Source organism: Haplochromis burtoni, unplaced genomic scaffold (assembly GCF_018398535.1).
Source record: "Haplochromis burtoni strain Fernald_Lab_line unplaced genomic scaffold, NCSU_Asbu1 Contig_85, whole genome shotgun sequence".
Taxonomy (NCBI): domain Eukaryota; kingdom Metazoa; phylum Chordata; class Actinopteri; order Cichliformes; family Cichlidae; genus Haplochromis; species Haplochromis burtoni.
Genome location: NW_024582446.1, coordinates 1946086 through 1970280, shown reverse-complemented (window position 1 = coordinate 1970280; position 24195 = coordinate 1946086). Strand labels below are relative to the sequence as shown.

The 24195-nt window shown below is 40.6% G+C and overlaps 2 protein-coding genes across 2 annotated transcripts; both read left to right on the top strand.

The window, feature by feature from the left end:
- The first annotated feature begins 1129 nt into the window (after positions 1-1129).
- Positions 1130-17213, top strand: shprh (SNF2 histone linker PHD RING helicase). The gene is made up of 30 exons (XM_005926095.2): positions 1130-1286; positions 4100-4690; positions 4911-5040; positions 5133-5351; positions 5503-5581; positions 5988-6138; positions 6263-6365; positions 6449-6708; positions 6802-7455; positions 8973-9224; positions 9311-9389; positions 9653-9816; positions 9983-10239; positions 10456-10577; positions 10842-10930; positions 11076-11168; positions 11284-11391; positions 11792-11934; positions 12031-12204; positions 12376-12438; positions 12521-12746; positions 12934-13071; positions 13389-13490; positions 13590-13661; positions 14018-14206; positions 14288-14380; positions 14473-14559; positions 15266-15444; positions 16078-16158; positions 16265-17213. Exons 2-30 carry the CDS (start codon positions 4109-4111, stop codon positions 16359-16361), a joined length of 4986 nt encoding a protein of 1661 aa, XP_005926157.1. The 5' UTR covers positions 1130-1286; positions 4100-4108; the 3' UTR covers positions 16362-17213.
- Positions 17214-17517: 304 nt separating this feature from the next.
- Positions 17518-23642, top strand: si:dkeyp-110a12.4 (uromodulin). Its single transcript, XM_005926094.3, has 9 exons — positions 17518-17827; positions 18359-18447; positions 18552-18656; positions 20541-20701; positions 20795-20930; positions 21421-21515; positions 22022-22190; positions 22411-22525; positions 22630-23642. The coding sequence occupies exons 1-9, from the start codon at positions 17518-17520 to the stop codon at positions 22803-22805; spliced, it is 1356 nt and encodes a 451-aa protein (XP_005926156.1). The 3' UTR covers positions 22806-23642.
- The last annotated feature ends 553 nt before the right edge of the window (positions 23643-24195 follow it).

Below are 24195 nucleotides of genomic sequence, written 5' to 3'. Positions count from 1 at the left end.
GGTCTTTTTCCCACTTCTTTCTTTTCCTTTCTCTTGCCTGCTGCTCTCTCTTTCCCTCTCTCTCAGGTGGAGTTGTGGACCTGCTGTTCTCGCTGGCAGAGCTTCTGATTTTCTTCAGCCCTCATACCAGTTCCCTGTCTTTTCATCAGATGCCAGTGCTTTAAATGATCATCTGCCAAAAAAGGATTACCGGTATTTAACCTGTTCCGAAATGCTTGTTGACCTATAATCAAACATGTTTCTTATCATTCATATTAAGTCATTTTGAGCCAGAAAGAAAAAGTAAAGTACAAGCCGTAGTTTAAGCAAAATTATTTTTATGCATCCTTTAAATAGTCTTACTGACAATAAAAATAAAATTTTCATGAAGCCATTCTTAAGGAAGGGAAACGGGGAGAAAATGGCAAATTACACCAGAACTGGCCTGAAAATCAGTGGAAACAAGTCTAATTGGGTGATGAATCAAGATTTGAAATTTGGTTCTAACCGGCACCAGTATGTTTGGAAGAGGTCAGGAGAGTGGTACAACAGTGAGTGTTTACAGCCTTTTGCAAAATTTGGTTTGGGACCACATTTCAGCCAGCCAGTTTTCAAATTTCCTGGAATTATAAACACATTAAAAAAACACATACAGCCAGATTTTAATGCAACACGCACTGCCTTCTGGAAAGCATCTTATTGGCAACTGCTTAATTTTTCAGCATGATAATTATTTTTAAACACACTGCCAGTGCAATACAACCATAGCTGAAAAAAAAAAAACATGCAATAGAGCCTATCAGTCATGGACTGGCCTCCTCAAGACCCTGAACATCAACATTATTGAAGTAGTGGTAGTAGAAGAGATGACAAGAAAACTGAAAAGAAGAAAGAGTTCAGGCTGAGTTGAAAAATAAAGGTGGTCATATACAAATATTGACTTTTAAACTCATTAGACTCGAACACAAACTCAGTTTTTGTCTGTTTTTGTCTGATATTGGCAATATATATATAACCATGAAAAAATGTAAAGAAATGCAAAAAGAAAGACAAAAAAACAATCATTTGGAGCAAATCATTTAATCTGTTGTAAGTTTTGAGTCATACAAATTTGTGTTAGATAAACTTAATCTGACAGTTTCCCCTGCTTTGACGTCATTTCCTGCATTTAAAAATGGCGGACGTCAACATTGATGTCCGTAGATGAACTGTACTGCGGTTCAGCCGGATTGTGTGGAGCTGCTTCAACATGAATCGGTTTCTCGTCGTGCTGTATTAACAGGAGCAGTTTGAGGCAGGCTCGACAAGTAAATATGCTTTTTTTCTTTTACCTTTTTAATTTGCTTGTTTGCAGTCAGGGGATGAAATGTGGCGCGCTGTGCGAAAGTGCTCTCATTGTGTAACACTGTTTATACCACAGACTGTTGTGTGCTGATGGTTTCGCTGCTGACTGAATTCTCAGAGGATAAACTCTCCCCGCAGGGAAGGAGCTAATTTTAAAACTGCTATTTGTAAGCCGTCGTGTAGAAGATGTATACGTTAGCCAGCTAGCAGTACATGTAGCCTGAGCCATAGGTAAACACAGATACAATGTAGGTGAAGTGACAGGCTCCAGCTGTGGATGCAAACTTAAACTCTGACAGGTTGTCTTGTGGGATATGTCTCTTTCGCTTTGATAGTTTAATAGCACAGTAAGTACCTCACATGCTGCTTCCATTGATATGCTATCTCCCAAATGAGCCTTGTTGACCTGTTGGTAAATAAGAAGTCTGTTGTATCCCATAAGAGGCCTTTACTGTGAAGCAGGGTTTCATCTTAACCAGGAAACTTCAGGGTCAACCCTCAGTTTTCTGTACTACAAAGGCAGATCACTTCTACCTGGGATCAACATCAACATAGTAGCTTATGGTGCCAACCTAAATAAGTGGACACGTTAAAGTCATTTTCCGGATTAGAAATCAACATACATGGTATCACCACCTATTGTTCTCTGGAGAACGGCCTCAGCATTATTGGAACAGCCCTTGAATTCAATTTGTCCATCCACTTTCTTCAACTTATCAAGTTCTGGAGATTATCCCAGCTGTCATGGAATAGAATAGAATTAGAATAGAATTCAACTTTATTGTCATTGCAAATGTCACAAGTACAAGGCAATGAAAAGCAGTTTGCATCCATCCAGAAAGTGCTTTAGCAATAATATAGATATATTACAGAATATGGAACTATTATAGGTATGTTACAATGTACACAGTATGAAGGTATGTTATGAATATGCTATAACTATAAGTATGTACAGACTATAGTGAGTTTACAAGCTATGTACAGGCTATGAAAAGGATATTAATATGGTTAAAAATATGAAACTATACATATTGTAGATATACAATTGTGAGTATTAATAAACAATTGTAGAACTATAATTATTGTATTGTCTATACTATTCATATGGTGAGAAGCAGGGTATAACAGATTGCCACATTATTTTAGGGTTAACACAGAGACAGACTCACATTCACCAAGTAACGTAAGGGAGATCTTTGGACAATGGGGGGAAGCCAGAGTAAATACAAACTCCACACAGAATCCAGACTGGATTTGAACCCAGAACGTTCTTGCTGTGAGGTGATGTCACTAACCACCACACCATCATGCCACCCTACATCAGAGGACTAAACGTCAATTTAATGAAATACTTACGTGTGATCAATATTGATTCCTGGCTCAGTCAGAGACACACATACATTTGGGTTTTGTCAGGAAGGGCAATCAGCATAAAAGCTGCCAAAAGTGGCATTATGCTGTCATGAATAGGGAAGCAGCTAAAGGTAGCTTTGTTACTTAATTCTAATCCATCAGATTCTCCTGTGTCTTAATGTCAGAGTATTTTGGGTATGCTGAAGTTGCACAGGACCCAAGTTCTCCCCAAACAAAATAGCGTGGCTGAATAAGAGATCATCCTTGAACATCACAGGTGCTGCCACCCTCATAATAACTGCTCACAAGGGATATCCACAATCTGTCGTTGAAGTGGTCTTATTATAATTAACTGTTGCAATTATGGGTGCTCGTCTTAAACAAAAAAGTTTTTTTTTAAAAATGAAGAAAGCTTATGTACAAGTAATCCCAAGGATGCAAGAGGTTAAACTTTTTAAAACTCCAGTTTCTAGTGGGGTTTTTCCCTACTTTTGACTCTGTATGATGCCTCTTGCCCTATGGTAGCTGGGAGAGGCTCCAGCCCCTCGCGACCCTGACAAGGATAAGTGGAAGAGGATGGCTGGATGGACTCTATATGATGTCAACATATTACTTCTAAAAGGATCATCTTAGACACAAAGCTTTAGCTGTGAGAACAGAAGCATTCATGCATGTACAAACATACTACAGTATTAATATAAAAGTCTTTGTAGAAACATTATTTTTGCTGTGGATCTACCAGCAGTTGATTAATGCTGTGCACACTCAGGAGCTGGACAGTTTCCGAAAAAGTCATCTGATAAAGTCAGCTTAAAAAGGTTGTACCAGGGCACAGTAATACATAAATATGGATTTAGTTGAAATGTGAATTATGCATGAGTACTAGTAGAGTATATTAAGTCCTGCATAAGTGCATGTAAAAATGTAATGATTTAAGGAGGGATATAGGCTAAAAGGCAACGTAAATAAACAAAATGTTTGGTTAGTGGAAAATTGGATTTTACTTAATTTTGTTTGTGTAAAAGAAAAGCATATTCCAGCTGCTCCCTTATTCACCAGGTGTTGCCATACTCTGTAGCTCTGCATATTTAATTTGACAGATTTTTTGAACCGGATGCCCCAAAGGGATTTGTGTTTCCTCTGGAGACTGAACCATAGATCTTTCACTTATTAGGTGAATGAGTAAACCACTTTACTGTGGAGCCATGGTCTGTATGACGGAAAGTTTTTATGATTAAGTTATTGTTTATTATTAGGCAATAGTCAACATTGTTCAGGGAAACTCAGGAAGGATATTTTCTCTCTGCCTACCAAATATAAATATAAGTATCTGGCATATGCTACTGATGTAGTTATGAATAAATAAATGACGTTGTGTTTATTTTTTTTGGTGAGCGTTTCATAATATTTGCCCTCTTTGCAGAGCTTCACCATGAGTAGCCGAAGAAAGAGGGCCCCTCCTGTGAGGGTGGATGAAGAAGCTAAGAAGAGGTTGAACTGGAACATGTTGGAGGACCGCAAGAATGAGGAAGTCCAGGAAGATGAAGAGATACCGACTTGTTCCATTCTTTCAGCGGACCCAGCTCCTAGTAGCACCCTCCTCTCCCCTCCAGAGGGCGCCACAGAGGCTGCCTGCACCCCTGTCCTGTTTACAGAAGAACTTCCCAACACGTCGTCCGACATCACCGCTGCTTCTACCTCCCTGGCGCTCACTGTGTTTCCACTTTTGAAGCTCAGCCACATCTGGAAAGCACTCATTGGGGAGTTCAGTGTCAGGCCAGCCTGGCTCCCATCTGACTGCGATCAGAGAGCTTTCACGTTTCACAGGATGGGTGAGCAACTCTGCATCAGTTACAGCAGCTGTGATGAGAGCTCAGGGGTGCAGTGCAGTCCTGATGAAGACACTTGTACGGCAGAATGCAGCCTCCGTAGGATCCCATTGGAGGACCTCGACTGGCTACAGAAGAGGAGGGTGGTGCAGCTCTGTCACCAGGCAAAAGACGACTCAGTCAAGGTATATGTAGGTACTTTTACTGGGACACAAAGATCCATGTTTAGGCTTGATTTTGTTAATAAATGGTCATGAAGTTACCCGGCTTTTAATACCATATATTTTTTAAATCAGCTGTCTTTGGCTGGAGTAAAATTGTGCTCCTTTAGTCAAATCATCAAACAGTTCAAGTTTTGTTAAACATTATTTTATATTTAATCTTTTTCCTGGCTCTGTCTGGCAGGTGGGGATTTGCTTGCTGGAAACTGGGCTCGGGAAGCCAGAATTCCTCAGTGAGGGAAATGCTCGGCTCAAAAAAGCAAACCAACTGATGCAGAAGTTAATGGAGTATTTCTACGATTTCATTATTCCCGGTAAGCAGACTCCAAGTTCTTTACACCAAACTATAGCAGCACAGGGTTTCCAATTCACCTTGACTTGTTTTTGTTGCTTATTCTCCATAAAGAGGTCGTAGATAATGAGGAGGAAGAATGTGATACCGACCTGGAGAGGCAAAATGTTGAGGAGCTCTACGATTATGTCAGGCATATGCACCAGGAAGAAAGCCAGAAGGTGACCTATGACGTTCAGCATAAGGCTCTTATTCCTGTACTCAGGCCCTATCAGAGTCAAGCAGTCAACTGGATGCTGAGAAGAGAGAAATACAGGACCAACTCAAGTAAAGGTGCCTCTGTTCATTCCCCTACAGCTCATGCACCTTTAACTGGAATTTTAATTGAATTGAATTAAGTTAGATCCCTTTGAATTTAAGAATTTTTGATCTCAGTGGTTTGTCTCAAAAAGCATCATATTCAGTATTTACTGTTTCTTTGCAGAACAATCATTGCATTTCCTCTGGCGGGAGTTGATCGCTTTGTGCGGCAAAAAGCTCTTTTACAACCCTTTTATCGGCTGGTAAGAACATAGTTATTCTCATGTTAAAGGTTCCGATCATTTGGAAACATTTTCTGCCTTTTCAATATTATAAAGATGATGGGAATCTTATCTTTCTGCAAACAGTTTACACTTAAACTCAATATAATCCACAGGCCTCACTGTCGGCAGTTTTTATGGGGACTACTATTTAAGTTGTGTGTGTTATTATTTTGTTTGTTAAGCACCATTAGCATAAAACTTGATGGGAGAATTGTTATCTTAAAACCACAACAGTAAAACAGGCTGAAGGGACACCATCAGTGGAAAAAAACGTGTGTAATTTGAATGAGTTGACCTTTAAACTTGCTGTTATCCCATTAAGGTGACTCTCAGGGATGATATAGTTCTGCAGCTACTAGAATTTAGTTTCTTTTTTTATTTTTAGCTTAATTCGAGAATTTCCACTGGCTGGCATTGAGTGGCCTGGTGGGATCCTGGCTGATGAGATGGGGCTTGGAAAGACGGTGGAAGTTCTGGCTCTAATCTTGTTTCATACCCGGCAGGACCTCGAACAAGAGGCCCTCACACTCCCTGTGGTTAGTAGACCTCTACTGTGATGAATGCCACATTTGTTTTCTTCCCTAAACTTTGTAATCAAATCTTATGTATCATACAATGGTTTATGATTTATTTATTTTCTTTAATCTCGTGGCTTTGCAGGGAAAATCTGTGAATTACTTTGTTCCTCCTCCTCCGCTAGAAAGAAAGAAAGTTATCAGCTGCAAGTCTGAAGCTCAGCCTAAAATTAAAATATCCTACCCAAGTATGTCACTCAAGTCTTTTTAGACAATCCGCATAAGTCACTGAGGTTTCACACTTTTTTGAATGATACTTATATTTCTCCAGCTGTGCGTGTCATGCTACTCACTGCTATAAAGGAGATGAGATCTGGCAAGGGAGCCTCAGTCAATGCCATCTTCACCTACATCCGAGCCACTTATGGCTATGACCTCCTCAAGAACCGCAACCACATCAGGAAGACGCTGACAAAGCTCATAGATGACGGCATGGTTGACCGGGTCAAAGGTCGGGGCTTGGCGGGGTCGTTCAAGCTGGGAAAGAAGTACAAAGAAACAAAGAAAACATTTGCAGGATCATCAAAGTCTGTAAGAATAAAGAACTTCTAATATGAATGTTTCATGCTACAATTATGACTTTATTGTGTTGCCTGAGTTTGGTCTGCATTTGTCTTTCTTAAGACTTCGAGAAGCACGGAGCGCACGCCCAGGAAAATGTTTCAGAGACGAGCAAAAGAAAAGGCAGAGGCAGCTCTACAAAACTCTCTCTCAGATGATCAGAGAGATCCGAGCACCCCTACATCTGACTGCCCTGTCTCAGAAGAAGCAGAAACAAAGACAGAGTGGGATGAAAGTCTGAATGAGAAAGCAGATCAGCCAGATGACATGCTGGATTCTTCCACGGCACCATTACAGGTTTCTCAGGATAAAAGTGACTCAGATACACGAGACATGTGCAGAATAGCTGATCTCCCCGAAGAAAGAGGAGAAGCTTCACAGCTCGATGATGACAAGGAGACGGAAACCCCCACCAGAGCGTCTGTCGTCCCGTTTAACACCCCTGACTACAGATTCGAGTGCATCTGTGGTGAACTCGGCATCATTGACTACAAGGCCCGCGTCCAGTGTATGAACTGTCAGCTGTGGCAGCACGCAGACTGTGTGAACTATAAAGAAGAGAGCCTTGAAACTACACCTTTCTACTGCCCTCACTGCCTGGTAGCCATGAAACCCGTGTCCACAGGAGCCACCCTCATAATTTCCCCGAGCTCCATCTGCCACCAGTGGGTCGAGGAGATCAACAAGCATATCAGGTCCTCCTCCTTACGAGTGCTGGTGAGAGAGTATTCAATTTTCAATTCAATTCAATTCAATTTTATTTATATAGCGCCAAATCACAACATAAGTCGCCTCAAGGCGCTTCATAGATACAGAGAAAAACCCAACAATCATATGACCCCCTATGAGCAAGCACTTTGGCGACAGTGGGAAGGAAAAACTCCCTTTTAACAGGAAGAAACCTCCGGCAGAACCAGGCTCAGGGAGGGGCGGGGCCATCTGCTGCGACCGGTTGGGGTGAGAGAAGGAAGACAGGATAAAAGACATGCTGTGGAAGAGAGACAGAGGTTAATAACAGATATGATTCAATGCAGAGAGGTCTATTAATACATAGTGAGTGAGAAAGGTGACTGGAAAGGAAAAACTCAATGCATCATGGGAATCCCCCGGCAGCCTACATCTATTGCAGCATAACTAAGGGAGGATTCAGGGTCACCTGGTCCAGCCCTAACTATATGCTTTAGCAAAAAGGAAAGTTTTAAGCCTAATCTTAAAAGTAGAGATAGTGTCTGTCTCCCGAATCCAAACTGGAAGCTGGTTCCACAGAAGAGGGGCCTGAAAACTGAAGGCTCTCCCTCCCATTCTACTTTTAAATACTCTAGGAACAACAAGTAGGCCTGCAGAGCGAGAGCGAAGTGCTCTAATAGGGTGATATGGTACTACAAGGTCATTAAGATAAGATGGGGCCTGATTATTTAAGACCTTGTATGTGAGGAGCAGGATTTTGAATTCAATTCTGGATTTAACAGGAAGCCAATGAAGGGAAGCCAAAACAGGAGAAATATGCTCTCTCTTTCTAGTCCCTGTCAGGACTCTTGCTGCAGCATTTTGGATTAGCTGAAGGCTTTTCAGTGAGTTTTTTGGACATCCTGATAATAATGAATTACAGTAGTCCAGCCTGGAAGTAATAAATGCATGAACTAGTTTTTCAGCGTCACTCTGAGACAGGATATTTCTAATTTTAGAGATGTTGCGCAAATGGAAGAACACAGTCTTACATATTTGTTTAATATGTGCACTGAAGGACATATCCTGGTCAAAAAGTAGATTCATACATCAGTCTCTTGGTAGTATCTCATATATAATATGCTTAAAGTCTAAAATAAAAATAAAATAAATCTTAAATGTGCTTCCTGAGTAAAACCAAAAGGTGGTTTTGATTATTTGCAGTTGTTGTTTGGCTCAGTTTAGGCACAAAACTGATTGGTTAGATGTAAGTAACAAAACTGTTTTGTTAAGATTAAGAAAGACCAGGGTTTGGTTTAAAATACACCCTCTACCTTCCAACTTTCAGGTACTCTGAAAATGATACACTCACTTAAATCATTGCATGTTACACTACTGTACCATCACAACAGTGCGAGTCGTCAGTTGCAATGATGACGCAGGAGCAGGAACAACAGAACATTGTGCAAGCACTACACATCTTTTATAATTTGTTAAAGCACGCACTCTTCTCTCTCTCATCTGTGTTTAAGCATGCCTAATTATTTTGCCTTTCACATTCCTCTTAGGTTTATCAGGGTGTGAAGAAACATGGATTCATTCAGCCTCACATGCTCGCCGAGCAGGACGTGGTCATTACCACCTACGACGTGCTGCGCTCTGAGCTCAACTACGTTGACATTCCCCACAGTAACAGCAAAGACGGCCGCCGCTTCCGCAACCAGAAGCGTTACATGGCTATACCCAGTCCTCTGGTAGCTGTGGAGTGGTGGCGAATCTGTCTGGATGAGGCTCAGATGGTTGAATGCCCCACTGCGAAGGTGAGATCATTCAATTCTTGTTGCATCTTACTTTGTTTTGTTATTTAAACGTAGTTTATGCGACCACCTGACGTTGATCCCATCAGGCTGCGGAGATGGCTCTACGTCTTGCGTCTGTTAACCGCTGGTGTGTCAGCGGCACTCCAGTCCAGAGAGGCTTAGAAGGTAAAGTGAAGAAGCTGTTACCACAGAAGAAAAAAGAAATACTATGAGTATGAATGCAAATTGAATTTTTTATGTAGCATATAAAGATATAAAGATAAAAATAAGTGTAGGTTTTTACTGCCTTCACCTGCCAAAATATAATAAAGCAAAGTGTTTTTGAATCTATGCACAGATGTAATTAATCTGTCAAGGTTGTGATTTCAGTCTTTGGTCTCTTCAGCAGTAAAAAAAATAATAATTAAAACTTTTCTTTTTTGCTGTAGATCTGTATGGCCTTGTGCTTTTCCTGGGAGTAGACCCATACTGGGTGAAGCACTGGTGGCACCAGCTTCTTTATCGTCCCTATCGACGTGGAAATACGGAACCTCTGTACCATGTGATCGCTCAGATATTATGGCGATCGGCTAAAAAAGACGTCATTGATCAGGTAGGATTTTAAAAGCATTTTTCTGATCGTTGGCCTGGATTTCATTCAGACTGTCTGAAGAACTATTTTGTTTGACCCATTTTTTTTTCATATGAAACACATCCTTAAAGCTTTCTCTTTTGAATGTTTGTACTCATCTTAGATGGTCCTGTTAATCTTTCTCCAGATTCAGATCCCGCCTCAGACAGAGGAAGTGCACTGGTTGCACTTCTCGCCCGTCGAGGGTCACTTCTACCATCGTCAGCACGAGGTCTGCTCCCAAGACGCTTTGGTTAACCTCAGGAAGATCTCAGACTGGAGCCTGAAACTCGGCAGCCTCGACCGCCGTACCGTCAATACCATCCTGTGCCCGCTGCTCAGGCTGCGCCAAGCCTGCTGCCATCCACAGGCTGTCAGGGGGGAGTTCCTGCCTCTGCAGAAAAGGTATTGTGTTCTCAAGATGCTTATGCATGAGATGAGGTCTTATTAAAGGCAGCTGCAGCAGTTAATTAACAGTCCAGCTGGACTAGATCATAACATTAGGATGATTGAAGCCTCCCCAGCAACCTTTTTGTTGCTGGGGTGTTTATTTAAAGCTGACCCATTCTGTGTAATCTGCACTGGAGGATTTGTTAAGCAGGTTTGCCTGCCTCTCTGTAGCACCATGACAATGGAGGAGCTCCTGAAGTCCCTGCAGAAGAAATGTCGAGTGGAGTGTGAAGAAGCTCACAGACAATTGGTGTGCGCACTCAATGGTTTGGCTGGAATCCACATCATCAGAGGTATAGATCCCCACTTCTATACATCTGCTCCCTTTGCTCTTAGTTTCCCATGGGAATTAGTTTAAACAAAACAGAGGCCATGATCCCATCTTTGTGTCTCCCGACACTTTTTGCACCGGGATGTTTTGTTAAGGCTGGTCTCAGTAAAGCGATATGTTTATTGTTACTGCACTGAGGTGATTTGTGCAGCCAACTTTGTTTGCTTGACATGTAGTGGACATTTTAAGTGGCCCTAAGGATGACTATTTCCTTTGCCACCTGCAGGTGAGTTTGTAGAGGCAGCAGAGATGTATAGAGAAGTGCTCCGTTCATCAGAAGAGCACAAAGGCAGACTGAAGACTGATTCGTTACAGGTATGTGGCCTCATACATTTCATCTCTACAAAGACTGAGGGAACACATGACTTAAAAACCAGAAGCTAAAATCTTTATGTTTCTGGCTCTTAGAATGTATTGACATAATTAATTCTCTATTACTCTTGCCATTGTGGTAAAACAGAGGCTTCATGCTACCCATAACTTGATGGAGCTGCTAAGCGCTAAGCATCGTGGGATTCCTCCTACCCTCAGAGATGACAGACTAGATGAAGAGGTGATTCACAAATATATATTATACTGTCAGAATGTATCTATTTTTCTTCTTTTTAAATCAAATCTGTGTTTTAAGAATTACTACTGCAGTTTTTTCATTCTCCTTGTCTCTGTAGGCCGAGCAGCTGCGACAGCACTACATGACCAAATACGACTCTGAGGTTGCGGATGCTCGGCAGGCTTTGCAGCCGGTGCTGCAGAACATAAAAGAGCTGAAGCGAAAAGTGAGAACTTCTTAACACTCTGGGAAATTACATATTTTATGAAAAGATTACATATATAAAGAGAGACATAAGTGATGTTTAGGAGTGCAAAACCAATATCTTAAGATCATAAAATTTCTGCATTGATTGCCTTTTTATATACATCCTCTGCAGCTCCTAAAATGAACTTACTTGAAATGTATTTAAAATGACATTTATTTGGATCTGTTAATGAACTCCAACAAATTAGCACAGCAAAAAGAAAACTGCATAGCAGGAAATTGGAGCTTACTGATCAAATTATTTTAATAAAAAGAAAATAGTAAATGTAGCTAATGGCACTATAATTGGCATTCTACTCATTACTTACACAAACAGTTAAAGTAGTTGAATATCACTATGATTATCTATCTTTCTCAAGGTCAAGCTGAACTCTCCCTGGTGGCTGGATGTTATTCAGAGGGCAGTTCGCTGCTCCACTGATGACGACCTGGTGTCCCGCATCAAGAATGAGCTGACGTCCAGCTACAAACAACAAGCCCACAAGCTCTCCATGGCAGACAAGTAAGCACTTTTTCCGAGTAGTTCCATGGTGGTTGCAAGCAGTTACCTTGAACTTATCAAAAGACCAGGATGCTTCAAGTGTCTGGTGTCCTGCAGGTTCCGTGATGGCTATGGTCTGCAGTTTCTGCTCACCACGCAAATGCAGGACCTGATGAAATCTCAAAAGACTGTGCAAGATGCAGTGAAAAGTCTTGAGGGTCCGGCCTCGAAAGAAGTTATAGAGGAGGCCACAGTTTGTCATCTCAGGCCAATGCGACTGCCACTCAACAAGTATGTCGTCAGCATTTTGCAGCTTCGTACAAGCACTGTTAGAAACCTTAAAATGTTCAGTTTATAAAGTTATGTGGAGGTTATATGACAGCTTTTCCTTGTGTTACATAACACTTCTTTGTAAATACTCTGAAACTTATTTTACCTAATATCTGTCTTGTCATTTTCTAGCTGTGTTTTTTGCAAAGCGGATGAACTTTTCATAGATTACGAGTCCAAGCTGTTTTCTCACACGTAAGTAGAGCAGTATTTTTAGATCCATCATTAATCAGATTACATAACCAAGCGGTGGTTAATCAGTAAAATTCCTCCACAGCGTCAAAGGTCAGACAGCCATCTTTGAAGAAATGATCGAGGATGAAGAGGGGCTGGTCGACGACCGTCTTCCTACCACTAGCCGAGGTCTGTGGGCAGCCAGTGAGACAGAACGCACTTTGAAGGCCATCTTGTCTTTTGCCAAACTTAAACGCATGGACCCAGACCTGGTGGAGGAAGGAAACACTTTTATGGAACTGTTTGAGAATTGGAAGAAGGAGTACAAGGTTTGTAGGCACACTTACAACATTACAAGGACAAACGACAACAAGAGCATCTTTTATTTTTTAAAAAGCTGCATTTTTCCAGTAGGGCTCCAATAGGCATTTGGTATTATTATATGTATTATGAGGAGTCACTTTAACAAAAATTCTTTTTTTAAGTCTTTGTTTTGGTGTTGGTGTTTGTCCTCAGGTGCTGCACGAGTACTGGATGGTGCTGCGTAATCATGTGTCAGCCATCGATGAGCTGGGTATGGCCACCGAGAGGCTACGTGTGCGTCTGCCTGATGAACCAAAGCCCAAACTGCCGCACATCATAGAGCCCCACGAGGCGAGTTAAAGACAGTGACACTCATATAGCTGCACGCTTATGACAGTCTGGTAAAAGATAATTTATACAAGTTGTGACAACATGACTGACTTGTTATTAGGACTGTTAAAGGATTGGCTCTTTGCAGAGTTACTTTGCTTCATAGACTAACTGTCTGCAGAGATTTAAGGGGGGGTTTCTTCACTGTCCCTGAGTTTTCTCATGTTATTGTTGGATCAGTGGGTTTCTACATATAATATAGATCTTTATATTTTCAATTTAAAGTGTCCTGATATTTTTCATTAGCTGACCCCTCCTCTCGATTGTTTTGCTCCCAGGTGGAGCAGAACAGAGTCAAACTTCTGAACGACCAAGCTGTGGCAAAATCTCAGCTCCAAAAGAAGCTCGGCCAGTTTTTGTATCTCACAAATCTGGAAAAGGTAATTTTATAGGTGATAGTAATTACACAATTCATAATGTTACCCCAGCTAAATGTATTATGTGAGCTTACTCTGAACAACATACATTTCTTGATCCAGTCGCAGGACAAGTCTACTGGAGGTCTGAACCCAGAGCCGTGTCCCATTTGTGCTCGGCCCCTGGGACAGGAGGTGAGAGTCACTACTTCTTATACATCTTGGTTGGTGGGAACATCTCAGTAGATCATCAGTTTGTGAACTATTCATGCCAGCCTGTCTAGCATTTTCGAACAAACCACTTACAATCTGCTTTCTTCTCCATTCTGAAGCTCAGTTTGAACCTCAGCAGGTCATCTTGACCGTGTCTACTTGCCTAAATGGAATAGGTTGCTGTCACATGATTGCCTAATTAGATATTTGTATTAATAAGCAGCTCAACTGGTGTACCTAATGAAGTGGTTAGCGAGTGTTTGTAATTAATGTCAACAGTTATCCATACTCTGCTAGTCATACTTTAGAATAATATCTCGCTCTTCTCTCTTTTCCAGTGGGCCGTGCTGACGTGTGGACACTGCTTCTGTAACGAGTGTATTGCTATCATTGTGGAACAGTACAGCGTGGGCTCAAGGCGGCGTGCCATCAAGTGTGCCATTTGTAGGCAGACTACATCCCACACAGAAATCTCTTACGTGTTCACCACCCAATCATCCAGTCAGGACCAAGACATACCAGTCAAGGTCAGCCAGCGACCCCATTTTCAAAGAAAAAAATAAATGTATAACACAGCCATGACAACGTTCCTCTTCCTGTGTTGTCAGGGAAGTCACTCTACCAAAGTGGAGGCAGTTGTGAGAACTCTGAAGAAGATTCAAGTGACCAACCCCGGGGCCAAATGTCTCGTCTTCTCCACGGTAACAGTTAACTATCCGCACTCTTCAAGACTTACTTTGGCGATATCGAGTTTGGATCTGACCTGTTTTGTTGCCTTTTCTCTTGTGCACAGTGGCAGAGTGTCCTGGACATCATCGCCAAGGCCTTGTTTGACAATAACATGGAGTTTTCTCAAATCAACGGGATTCACAAATTTCAGGTTTGAATTTGACACATAATGAATGCCACAATTTTTAATACACACCCCTGCTTTTTAACTTTTGTATTGTTTTGTTTTTTGTTGAAATACCACAGACTGCATGATAGATTTAAACATTTACAGTAAACCCCCTGTCTAAGGACTGTCTAAATACCTACCTGCTAGGTTTTCCTTGGTGTGTATTCTCCACCACCAGCAGCTAAAACAGCTGTTCGGCTTGCTGCTACACCTTGTTCTTCATTTGAGGTTGTTTTTGTTTTTTTGTTTTTATCTGAGATCACTCCCTTGAGAGCACACCAACCCTAAACTCAATATTTCTTCCTTTACCCCGGGCCGCATGTTTGTTTGTTTTTTGTGTGTGAGCTATACTGCCAACAAACAAAGAGGTTAATCAATTGGAGATGAATTCTTGCCTCTCATATGCAGAAACTTAATAACAATTAAGGTTTTTCTGTAGTAAAATACAATATAAAGACTAATGAATACATTCATTGTCTATGTTTTTGTGTAATACAAAGGAGAAACTGGATAAAATCGGCACGTTAAATAATTGTTTGAATTTGAAAATACACAGTATTTAAATTGCAGTATAAATTTTCAGGGAATCCTCGTTTTTTTCTTAAAATAAATCAATTACCGAAGCATCTCTTGATATAGATATGACTGTAATTTGTTCATTATTGCACTGTTCATTGTGGTTTTCCAGGAGAATCTAAGTTCCTTCAAGTACGAAGAGAAGATCAACATTCTTCTTCTACCTCTCCACACGGGCTCCAATGGGCTGAATATCATCGAAGCAACACACGTGCTGCTGGTTGAACCAATCCTCAACCCTGCTCATGAGCTCCAGGCAATAGGCAGAGTGCACCGGATTGGCCAAACCAAGTAAGGAGCAGGCAGTAAAGTGTGTCAGTAAACCTCTGAAGTTTCAGCATAACTTTGTGGGTCCTTTAGAGCTTTGTGTAGATGTGTTGCTGCATCTACACGAAGCTTCTGCATTTTTCTCATCTTGTGAGAATTGACTTCAAAGCTGCAGTTTTTTTTTTTTTCTTAGATTCATGTTTAATACGAGTGCAACCTCCAGTTATTTAATAAAACTATAAATCCACAACTACGCAGCTTATAATATGTCAGAAAATAAAGCACTTAGAGTTCAGCAGGATACACTGAAATTGATTTCATTCGTTTTTTGTTTTTACTCACCACTGTGCTCAGGGATACGCAGTTCTTGACCAAAGTGCACTTATATAGCATGCACACCTCTGTCAGTGCTGTACACACATCATTATTCACTGCTTGTAGTTACAGATCTGCATCAGAATGCACAAATGCATGTAAATTAAATCCAACTAAGATTACTTTTTTTTTTCATTTAGGAGCAGTTAAAGTCTGACAAAGGAATGACAATGTGGAGAATTTGTTAATCCTTTTATCCAAATAATATTTATATTAAATTATCCACCCTCTACTGAACAAAAAACTAAACAAATGCTCATTTTTGTTTCCTCTCTCCACCAGGCCAACATTTGTTCACAGATTCCTCATCAAATCTACAATTGAAGAGAGAATGCAAGCAATGCTGAAGACGGCAGAAAAAAGGTGCGTGTCAGTTCTTAATGATGCTATTTTTGTATTTAAATACAAGTTTAAGAGGTCAGGGGATACGCTGTTGTCATAGTACCAATAAAAGTCTTTTTGATTCCAGTCACACCAGCACAGCCATGAAGCACTCGGAGGCTGCGGTACTGACAGTCGCTGACTTGGCTGATCTGTTCACTGAAGACACTGAACCTCTGGAGTGAATCTCAGCACTGGGCTCCTCACTTGGTACATACCAAGTAAAGCAAACAGGAGAAAAAGGGAGTTCACGATTTACACAGCGGTGACAAATTTTGCACATTCCACTTTTTTTATATAAGCATCCTGATGTTATGAAACGAATTTCCAAAAACTATTTTAAGAAATCTCTGATGGATGATGACTACAAATTTCTTACTTGTTGAATTTTAACTCAATTTAGAGCTGATGCATTTGCATCACTTGTCATAGTTGTATCTTACTGGTCCAACTTGTTCAGCTGTGTTTGTTTATCGCATTTAGTCAGGTGTGTTCATTTATGTGCAACTTCACTGTATCTCCAGATGGACTGAACCACTTTGAGGCATTCTCACAACATTCAGGAAATATAAGTCTGTGAGTGACGGGTCGTCCGCCTGTTATTGCCAGATTTCTTTGTGCCGTCCTTTTACTGTGTGGTTAAAAAAATGAAGCAGGAAGGACGCCATTGATTTGTGCTCACCTCTGACATAAACTCACTTTTACTCTTTTACAACTGAAGTGAAAGACTGTCGCGGGATTTCTTCGGCCGGGCAATCGACCTTAAGTTATTTCACTGTTGAAACAAAGCCACACAGTTTGGTCTAACAATGGCGCCCATCTTATTTGCAAGACAAAAAGAAGCACAATGTGCAGATTGTTGGAAACTAATCTTGTAAATCAGACTTGTAAAAATTGTGTGAAGATGTTTTGTGCTTTACAGCAACTGTCTCATTCTTTTCTATTCCTCAAAATCGTCTGGTCAAGCTTAAGAATCGTGTGGATTAATTAAATGTTACTTGTCTTAAACTGATTAAAATAATCATTCCTCTCTTGTATTTTATGGTCTCTTCTGCCACACACATGCACTCACTGGTACTTGGCATTGTTAGCGAATTGCCCTTGACTTGTAATGCGTTTTCTTTTCACCTGACTGACTGCGATTCCCGTACTTGTAAAGATTTTAAGATGTCCAGACAACAAAGAGGGACAGCCTCGTGCTGGTGTTCCTTTTTACATGGTTACCAGACTTCTTGTTAGTCTGTGTAGTAAGAAACGGTCATAAGATGTTTACTAAGAGAACGTCGCCACAGTAGGCGGTGACATGCGTGTTACCTTGGACTCCCCCGGTTCCCCCTATTCATGCGTGGAATCTCATTGTTGTTGGGGGCATCATTCAAGCTGGTGTTTTTAGGGCTTGAGGGAGGGCCGCAGTTCTTTAGTTTTCAAGGGGCTGGAGTAAGAGAGGGGTACTACATTTTCTGGTGTCAGACTGTGGTGAATAGCTCCCAGAAGATTCACAGAGTGTCAGAGAAGGAGCCAAAAGGTAGTGGAGTGGCTGAGCTACCAGAAAGCAGAGGGAAGATGGCATCTGCCAGTTTGGTTTTTGTCTGGCTACTGCTCACCATGAGGATGGTTACCTCGGCAGTCTATCTGGAGCCTGAGGAGGAGGGTGAGCACACGTTTCACAGCTCACAAATCTGGGGATGAACAAAAAACAAACTGATTATTGATTAGCATGTTTTGTTTTGTTTTACTGGCTGCAATAATTGTAAAAAGGTTCTAACTCAAGAGAGGAGGATTTAGTCCAAGTCCAGTGAAAGCTGGAGTATAACTGGTGCCTCCTTTGGCAAAAGCTGTATGCCTTGACATTAAATGCAGTGACGGGTTTCAACCACATTCAGGTCTTGACTGTCTGAAAATGATTGAGGCTAATTTTTTAAGAAAAGTATATAGAAAATGACCTGTAAATACATACATAATGCTCAAAAGTACTGAGTCATAGTATAACTTTCAACAAAAGAGGAAAATAATCATTCTAAAGCTAATATTTGGATATTGTTGGTTTGGTTGATTTACTTATTGGTGGCTACACTGTTGGTCCGCTACATGTGCTGAGTGGTTAAATAGTAATATACCTGTTTATAGGTGCCGAGTGTAAAATGTGACTGATAAAATAACTGTTTGTTTTTTTTACTGTTAGAACTTAATGAAACTGTCATTTGCACCAACGACCGTATGGAGCTTGTTATTCCAAGCACTTTTTTTCTCAACAAAGTTCCTCCTGTTTACGTAAGTCATCACTGACCAGTCATTAATAATGCCAAAAAGCACTGTGTCATTTTGAGTAATTATTACATATTTGTCTCTATTTGCTTTGTGTCTTCTCTTTTAAGGCTTGGGATTTGCATTTAAATGATCCGGAGTGCCGTGGTGATGTAGTCGGAGAGGACTATGTTTTCAGCATTAAGACAAATCTGTCAGATTGCGGCACTATAATGGTATGATCCATCTTTGATTTGCCTAGGATTGCTCCTTCAGGTGATCTTTTAAGAGTGAACTCAGATATTAAATTCAGGTAAATCTGATAAGAAGACAAGTTACTCTTTACTACCTCCATTAATGTTAAGAGAATTCTCTTCATAATGAATTAAAGGGTCTACAGGTGCTGCAGGAATATCTTCAGATCCATGATCCATCACCTTCTTTCTACTGTGTTGTGAATGTGGACTATGAGGCTCTGTGTTCAGATTTTGTATGGAAATTAGCTCATAGCAAGTATAATAGATGGACAGAGAAAGGCACACACGCTGAACCCAGAGAGACGGGAAGGAAGAGAAAAGAAGGGGAGGAGTGGCATTTCTTCAAGAAAGAGGGACAGAGCTGTTCTTTTTGCCTATAACAGGACAGGGCCTCATTTAAAGCATCAATGGGACTCTGAATGGCCTTGTATTTCTTATTTATCAGCATTCACGTGGGCAATGAGGCTCACGGTTATTTTAATCCAGCTGCTCTACACTGAAAGTCAGCCACTGCTTAACACATAAGTGTCCTTTAAATCCTTGGAATGCTTTAAAATTTTTCTTGTAAACCACCTAAAAGGTTAACACAGCTTTCAGCAGTTCTCTCAGTACTCAATTTCTGCGATTTACAAGGTTTTTGCACAGAAGCTGAGGAAAGTATGTATGCTCTGAAGGAAAAAGGGCTGTTGCTAAAGGAGAAGAATGTCACAGCTGTCAGTCATGCTTTCACCTTGACCGTAGCACCTTTTACACCCTGCCGTCAGAGACGCCACGTTTACAGTTTCCTCGCTGACATTTCAGTGATGGTTCTGGATGTATAAGACTCAGAGCCTTCGTGATAAGTGCACGTAGCAGTGGGGGGTTATGTAGTTTGCTGCGAGATCTGTCAGTGGTCCTCTCATTGAGGCTGCCCCAGGGGAGCAATTGAGTGTTTACCAAGAAGTAGTAAAAAATGTTCAACTGTTAGAGGTAAAGACAGTTTGTCCTGCTTTGTAACCATGGTCACCACCCTGCATCTCAACAGGGACCTGCAGAAACTTCACACACCAGCTTTTCACCTGTTCCCATTTTATGGTTTATTTTAAAAGGATGGTGACAGCTGAATAAGAGTATTTAATCCCAGTGACTCAACCTAACTTTAACTTAATCTCTGTATTATTATAGGTTGTTTACATTACAGTATAAAGCACCTTGATCTAACTGTTATGTGATTTGGCACCATATGAATGAAACTGAATTGAATTAAAAAATTAATGTGGTGATGCTAGCAAATCCACTTTGCCAGTATTCATATATACCACAGTAGAGTTTATGTATTGTTAAATGTTAAGTTGGACTGGTACTTATATAGCACCTTTCTACTCAGTTGAACACTTAAAGCACTTTCTAATACAAGTCTCTTTCACTCAGTTACACAAACATCCACACAGTGCTTTTATCTATGCCTAAGTGCTTTCTAACATTCACACACACTTGTACCCTGATGAATATGGTGGCATGGTGGCAACTGAGGGTTCAGTATCTTTCCCAAGGATACTTTAACATGCAGACTAAAGGCCGCCCAACCTGCATTATGTTAGACTCGTGTGTATATATGTCTTTTATGATGTCGCAATCCAGACATTAGTTAGACAAAGGCATCAAACTTAACTAAACTTCTAAACTTTCATAAAAGACATTCTCTTAAGATCTCCACTATTTAATCAGCCCATCACTTAATTTCTATTCCAGGTTTCTGCAGTTGTTCTTACCTAAAACAGCATTATTGATTTCTATTTCTATAAAAATCTAAAAAGTAACGGTAAAGTAAACAAGCTACATTTCCCCTCACTGACCATCACACATGCTATGTTCTCTCCATAGGCCTCAGATGACACACACATGGTGTTCATAAACACCATACACAACAACTACTCAGATATTATCACAAGAAACTACATCAACATAACATTTGCGTGCCGCTACCCCATCAACTACATGGTCCAACAGCCCAACGGAGAAAACATGATCAGAGTGGACATCAGGTAAATGTTTTCTTCTTTTCTGACTTTTCTCCAACTGGAGAATGATTTGTTCTCAACATTTGGCCTATTTTAATAAACCCATTGCCTCTGTAGACCTATCACTCTGAACACTGAGGATGGGAATTTCTCAGTGTCAATGCTGCTGTACAAAGACGAAGCCTTTGAGGACAGGTGGACCACTGTGCCATCGCTGACTCTGGAGGATAACATCTTTGTAAAAGTTTTCATGGTAAATCGCAGTGAAATGTCAGTTTAGTATATTTTTCACCTCCAAATAGTAAAGATGTAGTTCTCACCTTAACAAGCTGTATTATATATTTGCAAATTGGAACGATGCACAAAAGCAATATGTTGTATTTGCATTTGATTGGCAGGATAAGTATATCTGTTAATATCTAACAGGGATTATATATACTTGGCTCTGACTGTTAAGCATTCAAAGTGTTGTTAATATTCACAGCTATTTTTGAGTTAGTTTGGGTGTGCTCTTACACAAGGTTAAGCAATATGTTTTGTGGGTAGTTTTCCAACCAGTGCTGGAAATCTAACACTCCACCCATGACTAGACAGTCATTTGAGTCCTCTTTCGTGCTGTTATAATCTCTTGGTACACCTGTTGTTTACTTACTATGAGTCATCATTTTGTTGTGCGTTATGGAAAACTGTTTGTCCTGTTTAAGGAATTAATTGACCGTTGCCGAACTCTGTCTGTGTCACAGATACCTTCTCATCTGCAGCTGCGTATGGAGAGATGTTGGGCTACGCCGACCAGTGATCCATACAGCAATATTCAGTACACCTTCATCGCAGACAGGTCCGCCTCTGGACTGTTTAAACTGAATGCAGATGAAAATGCATGATTGCCATGTTTACACCACATACTTTGAAGGTGTGGAAGCTTGTTTATGGCGTTCTCCGTGGCTGTGTTGTTTCACCACATTAGCAAACAGTTCCACCTCCTCCTACTGTTGAAATCTGAAATAAGAGAGTTTGTTGCATAGAGAGCTGTCCAGACAACAAATCTCACAGGCTGGTCATGTGACTCCTGGCTGAGAGGCCACATGCATTTCACTTCAACAGCTGTGCATGCCCTTGACAACCAGGCAGTATTTGGTACTGTTGGCAACAGCAGAGTTATGAAATGCACCAAGATTTCTCAGAGCTAAAGAGATGAAAGCACTCAAACACTTCTGTGTTGTATCACCTCAAGTTATGTTTGCATTTTTTTTATTAGCTGTTTCTCCTTTTGTTATATTTAAAGTGCAGCATCGTGTTTCATTGCTATCAGCAGGCCTCTTAGACTTGTCTCCTTCCCTCTAGCTGTCCAGTGTTGACCAACGACCAGACTCTGAGCGTGCTGAAGAACGGTCAGGGCCCAGAGGCCACGTTCAGGATACAAATGTTTAAGTTTGTCGGCAGCTCTTATACCAACGTCTTCCTTCACTGCAACGTCCAGATTTGCCACAGTGGTCCCGGTCTGTGTCAGCCTGTGAGTGACCTCATGCTGCACCCATTCCTCAAACTGATAGTCAGGAGCCAGTTCAGACAAGTAGCCTGCTATATGTCACCAATATAGACCCGTCAGCCTAGGAGTGGTTTTCAGCCATATGAGCTGCCATCATTTTAAATATACAGTGCTTATGACTGTATATTTGACTGCTTATGTTGGTTTTTAAATTTCACATTTCACTCGTGTATTTGCCAAACAGAACTGTTCCGGTGAAGATGGATTACTGAGAACACGGAGAGAAATACCACTGTCCCGTACAGTGTCTTACGGACCCATAAGACGACTATTAAACCCCAGTGAAAATCCCAGTCTAGGTATGTTTAATTCAGTCTATGCAGTTAATATAGTTTAACTTCATAGTTTAAAGATTCCAGACACTGTAAGCAGTTCATAAGCATGCAAACCCACCTGTGTGTAGATGCAGGAGGAGTCCCAGCTGTGGAGACCTTTGTCCTCGGAGGACTGCTGCTTGTCTTGCTGCTGGTAACAGGAGTCTTTGGGGGGTTGTGGCTTCGCTCCAGACATTTCTACCCAGCACGGGAAGCACAGCTTACCCTGTCCAACATTCATCACATCTCAGAAGTGGCCTCATGAATTGTATGGACTTTATAGAATTAGTAAATGGACACAGGAAAACATACGTACACGCGTTTTTATAATAATGTTATATGTTTTGTGTATTATGCTCATTAGAAAAAAAATTTGTTTGATTTGTAAAAAGCTGTGGGTAATAAACATTTCTCTTAAACACATTCCTGATATTAAGATACTTGTGCTTTATGTCATTATTTTTATTTTGTGCTACTTAATTCAACTGCTGTATACCATTTGTATTTTCACTGAAGTAAATTCTTTCTTGCATGTGTGGCTTTTACTCAAAAAGCAACTCTAGTACCTTTTCAATTGAATATGATCCAGAGCAACAAAACAAAAAACATGCCCGAACATTTAATGTTTTACTTTTATGTTATATGACACACAAATATGCTGCTCAGTTTTGGGTCACATGGTTTTAGTTTTAACATGTGACCCAAATAGCAGATGTAAATAAAACAATGTTCTTAAATTAATCATGTTTAATCGTGTTTCACGTTTAATGAAAATGGATGTGAATTTGCTGTTAATGCTTCCTGGATATGACATGAACAGTAATCAGACTTATTTATGATAGGATAAGTTATAATTTTACCCCAGTCTTTTTATCTTTATGTATAAAAATGTAATTAGTCTTTCTGAGTTTTTTAAGCATCCTCTGATTTTTACTTGTATGCCTACATACAGTACCATGCAAAAGTCTAGAGCCACCACTCATTTCTTTATGTTTTTGCTGTGAAAATGGGAAATAGATTAAACTAATTATGAATCATGCACAAACACACATAGAAATGCAGCATATAAGTATTCTGTATGCAGTGTACCTCTCCTGCCCTCCTCCCACACATACTGATTTTGATTCACCACACTATCAGACTTGTTGCCACTGATTTTCAGTCAAGTTGTTGTGAAAGTTTGCATACCTCAGCCTTTTATTCCAGTTTACCTCCATAAGAATGGTTTCTTCACAGCCACCCTTCCACTAGGACCATGTCTAATGATGATTTGGTGCATAGTAGAGTTAGATGCATCTCTCAGGTCTTTAATAAGCTTTTTCCTCTTTCTTAAAGCCATAACTTTCCGATTCTGTGCCAATTCTGTGCCAGCTGCAGACAGATTTTATACCTGACACTTCTTCTGTTGTCCTCCATTTGTCCAGTTTCCTTAAGTTTTTTTTAAGGACACACCGCACACCATGCTGTCTAGATAGATATGAGCTATGATATGAGCTACGTTTTCAGTTAATGGCTCTTTGGGAATCACCTTGTTGGTTCAACAGTAGTATTTTATGCCCATTATCATGTTGTCTTTGATTTTCTGTAGATTCAAAAAAGAAATTGGAACAAATTATGTGTTTTTGCCACAGGCTTCTAGTAACGAAGTGTGTCAG

Bases quoted from the DNA above. Each gene is read 5' to 3' on its own strand.
- si:dkeyp-110a12.4 (XM_005926094.3), top strand. From the start codon at position 17,518: ATGCGTGGAATCTCATTGTTGTTGGGGGCATCATTCAAGCTGGTGTTT. The intron at 22,191-22,410 runs GTGAGTGACCTC...TTTGCCAAACAG, and splicing joins GTCCCGGTCTGTGTCAGCCT to AACTGTTCCGGTGAAGATGG. The intron at 22,526-22,629 runs GTATGTTTAATT...ACCTGTGTGTAG, and splicing joins CAGTGAAAATCCCAGTCTAG to ATGCAGGAGGAGTCCCAGCT.
- shprh (XM_005926095.2), top strand. From the start codon at position 4,109: ATGAGTAGCCGAAGAAAGAGGGCCCCTCCTGTGAGGGTGGATGAAGAA. The intron at 6,366-6,448 runs GTATGTCACTCA...ATATTTCTCCAG, and splicing joins AATTAAAATATCCTACCCAA to CTGTGCGTGTCATGCTACTC. The intron at 13,491-13,589 runs GTAATTTTATAG...TTCTTGATCCAG, and splicing joins ATCTCACAAATCTGGAAAAG to TCGCAGGACAAGTCTACTGG.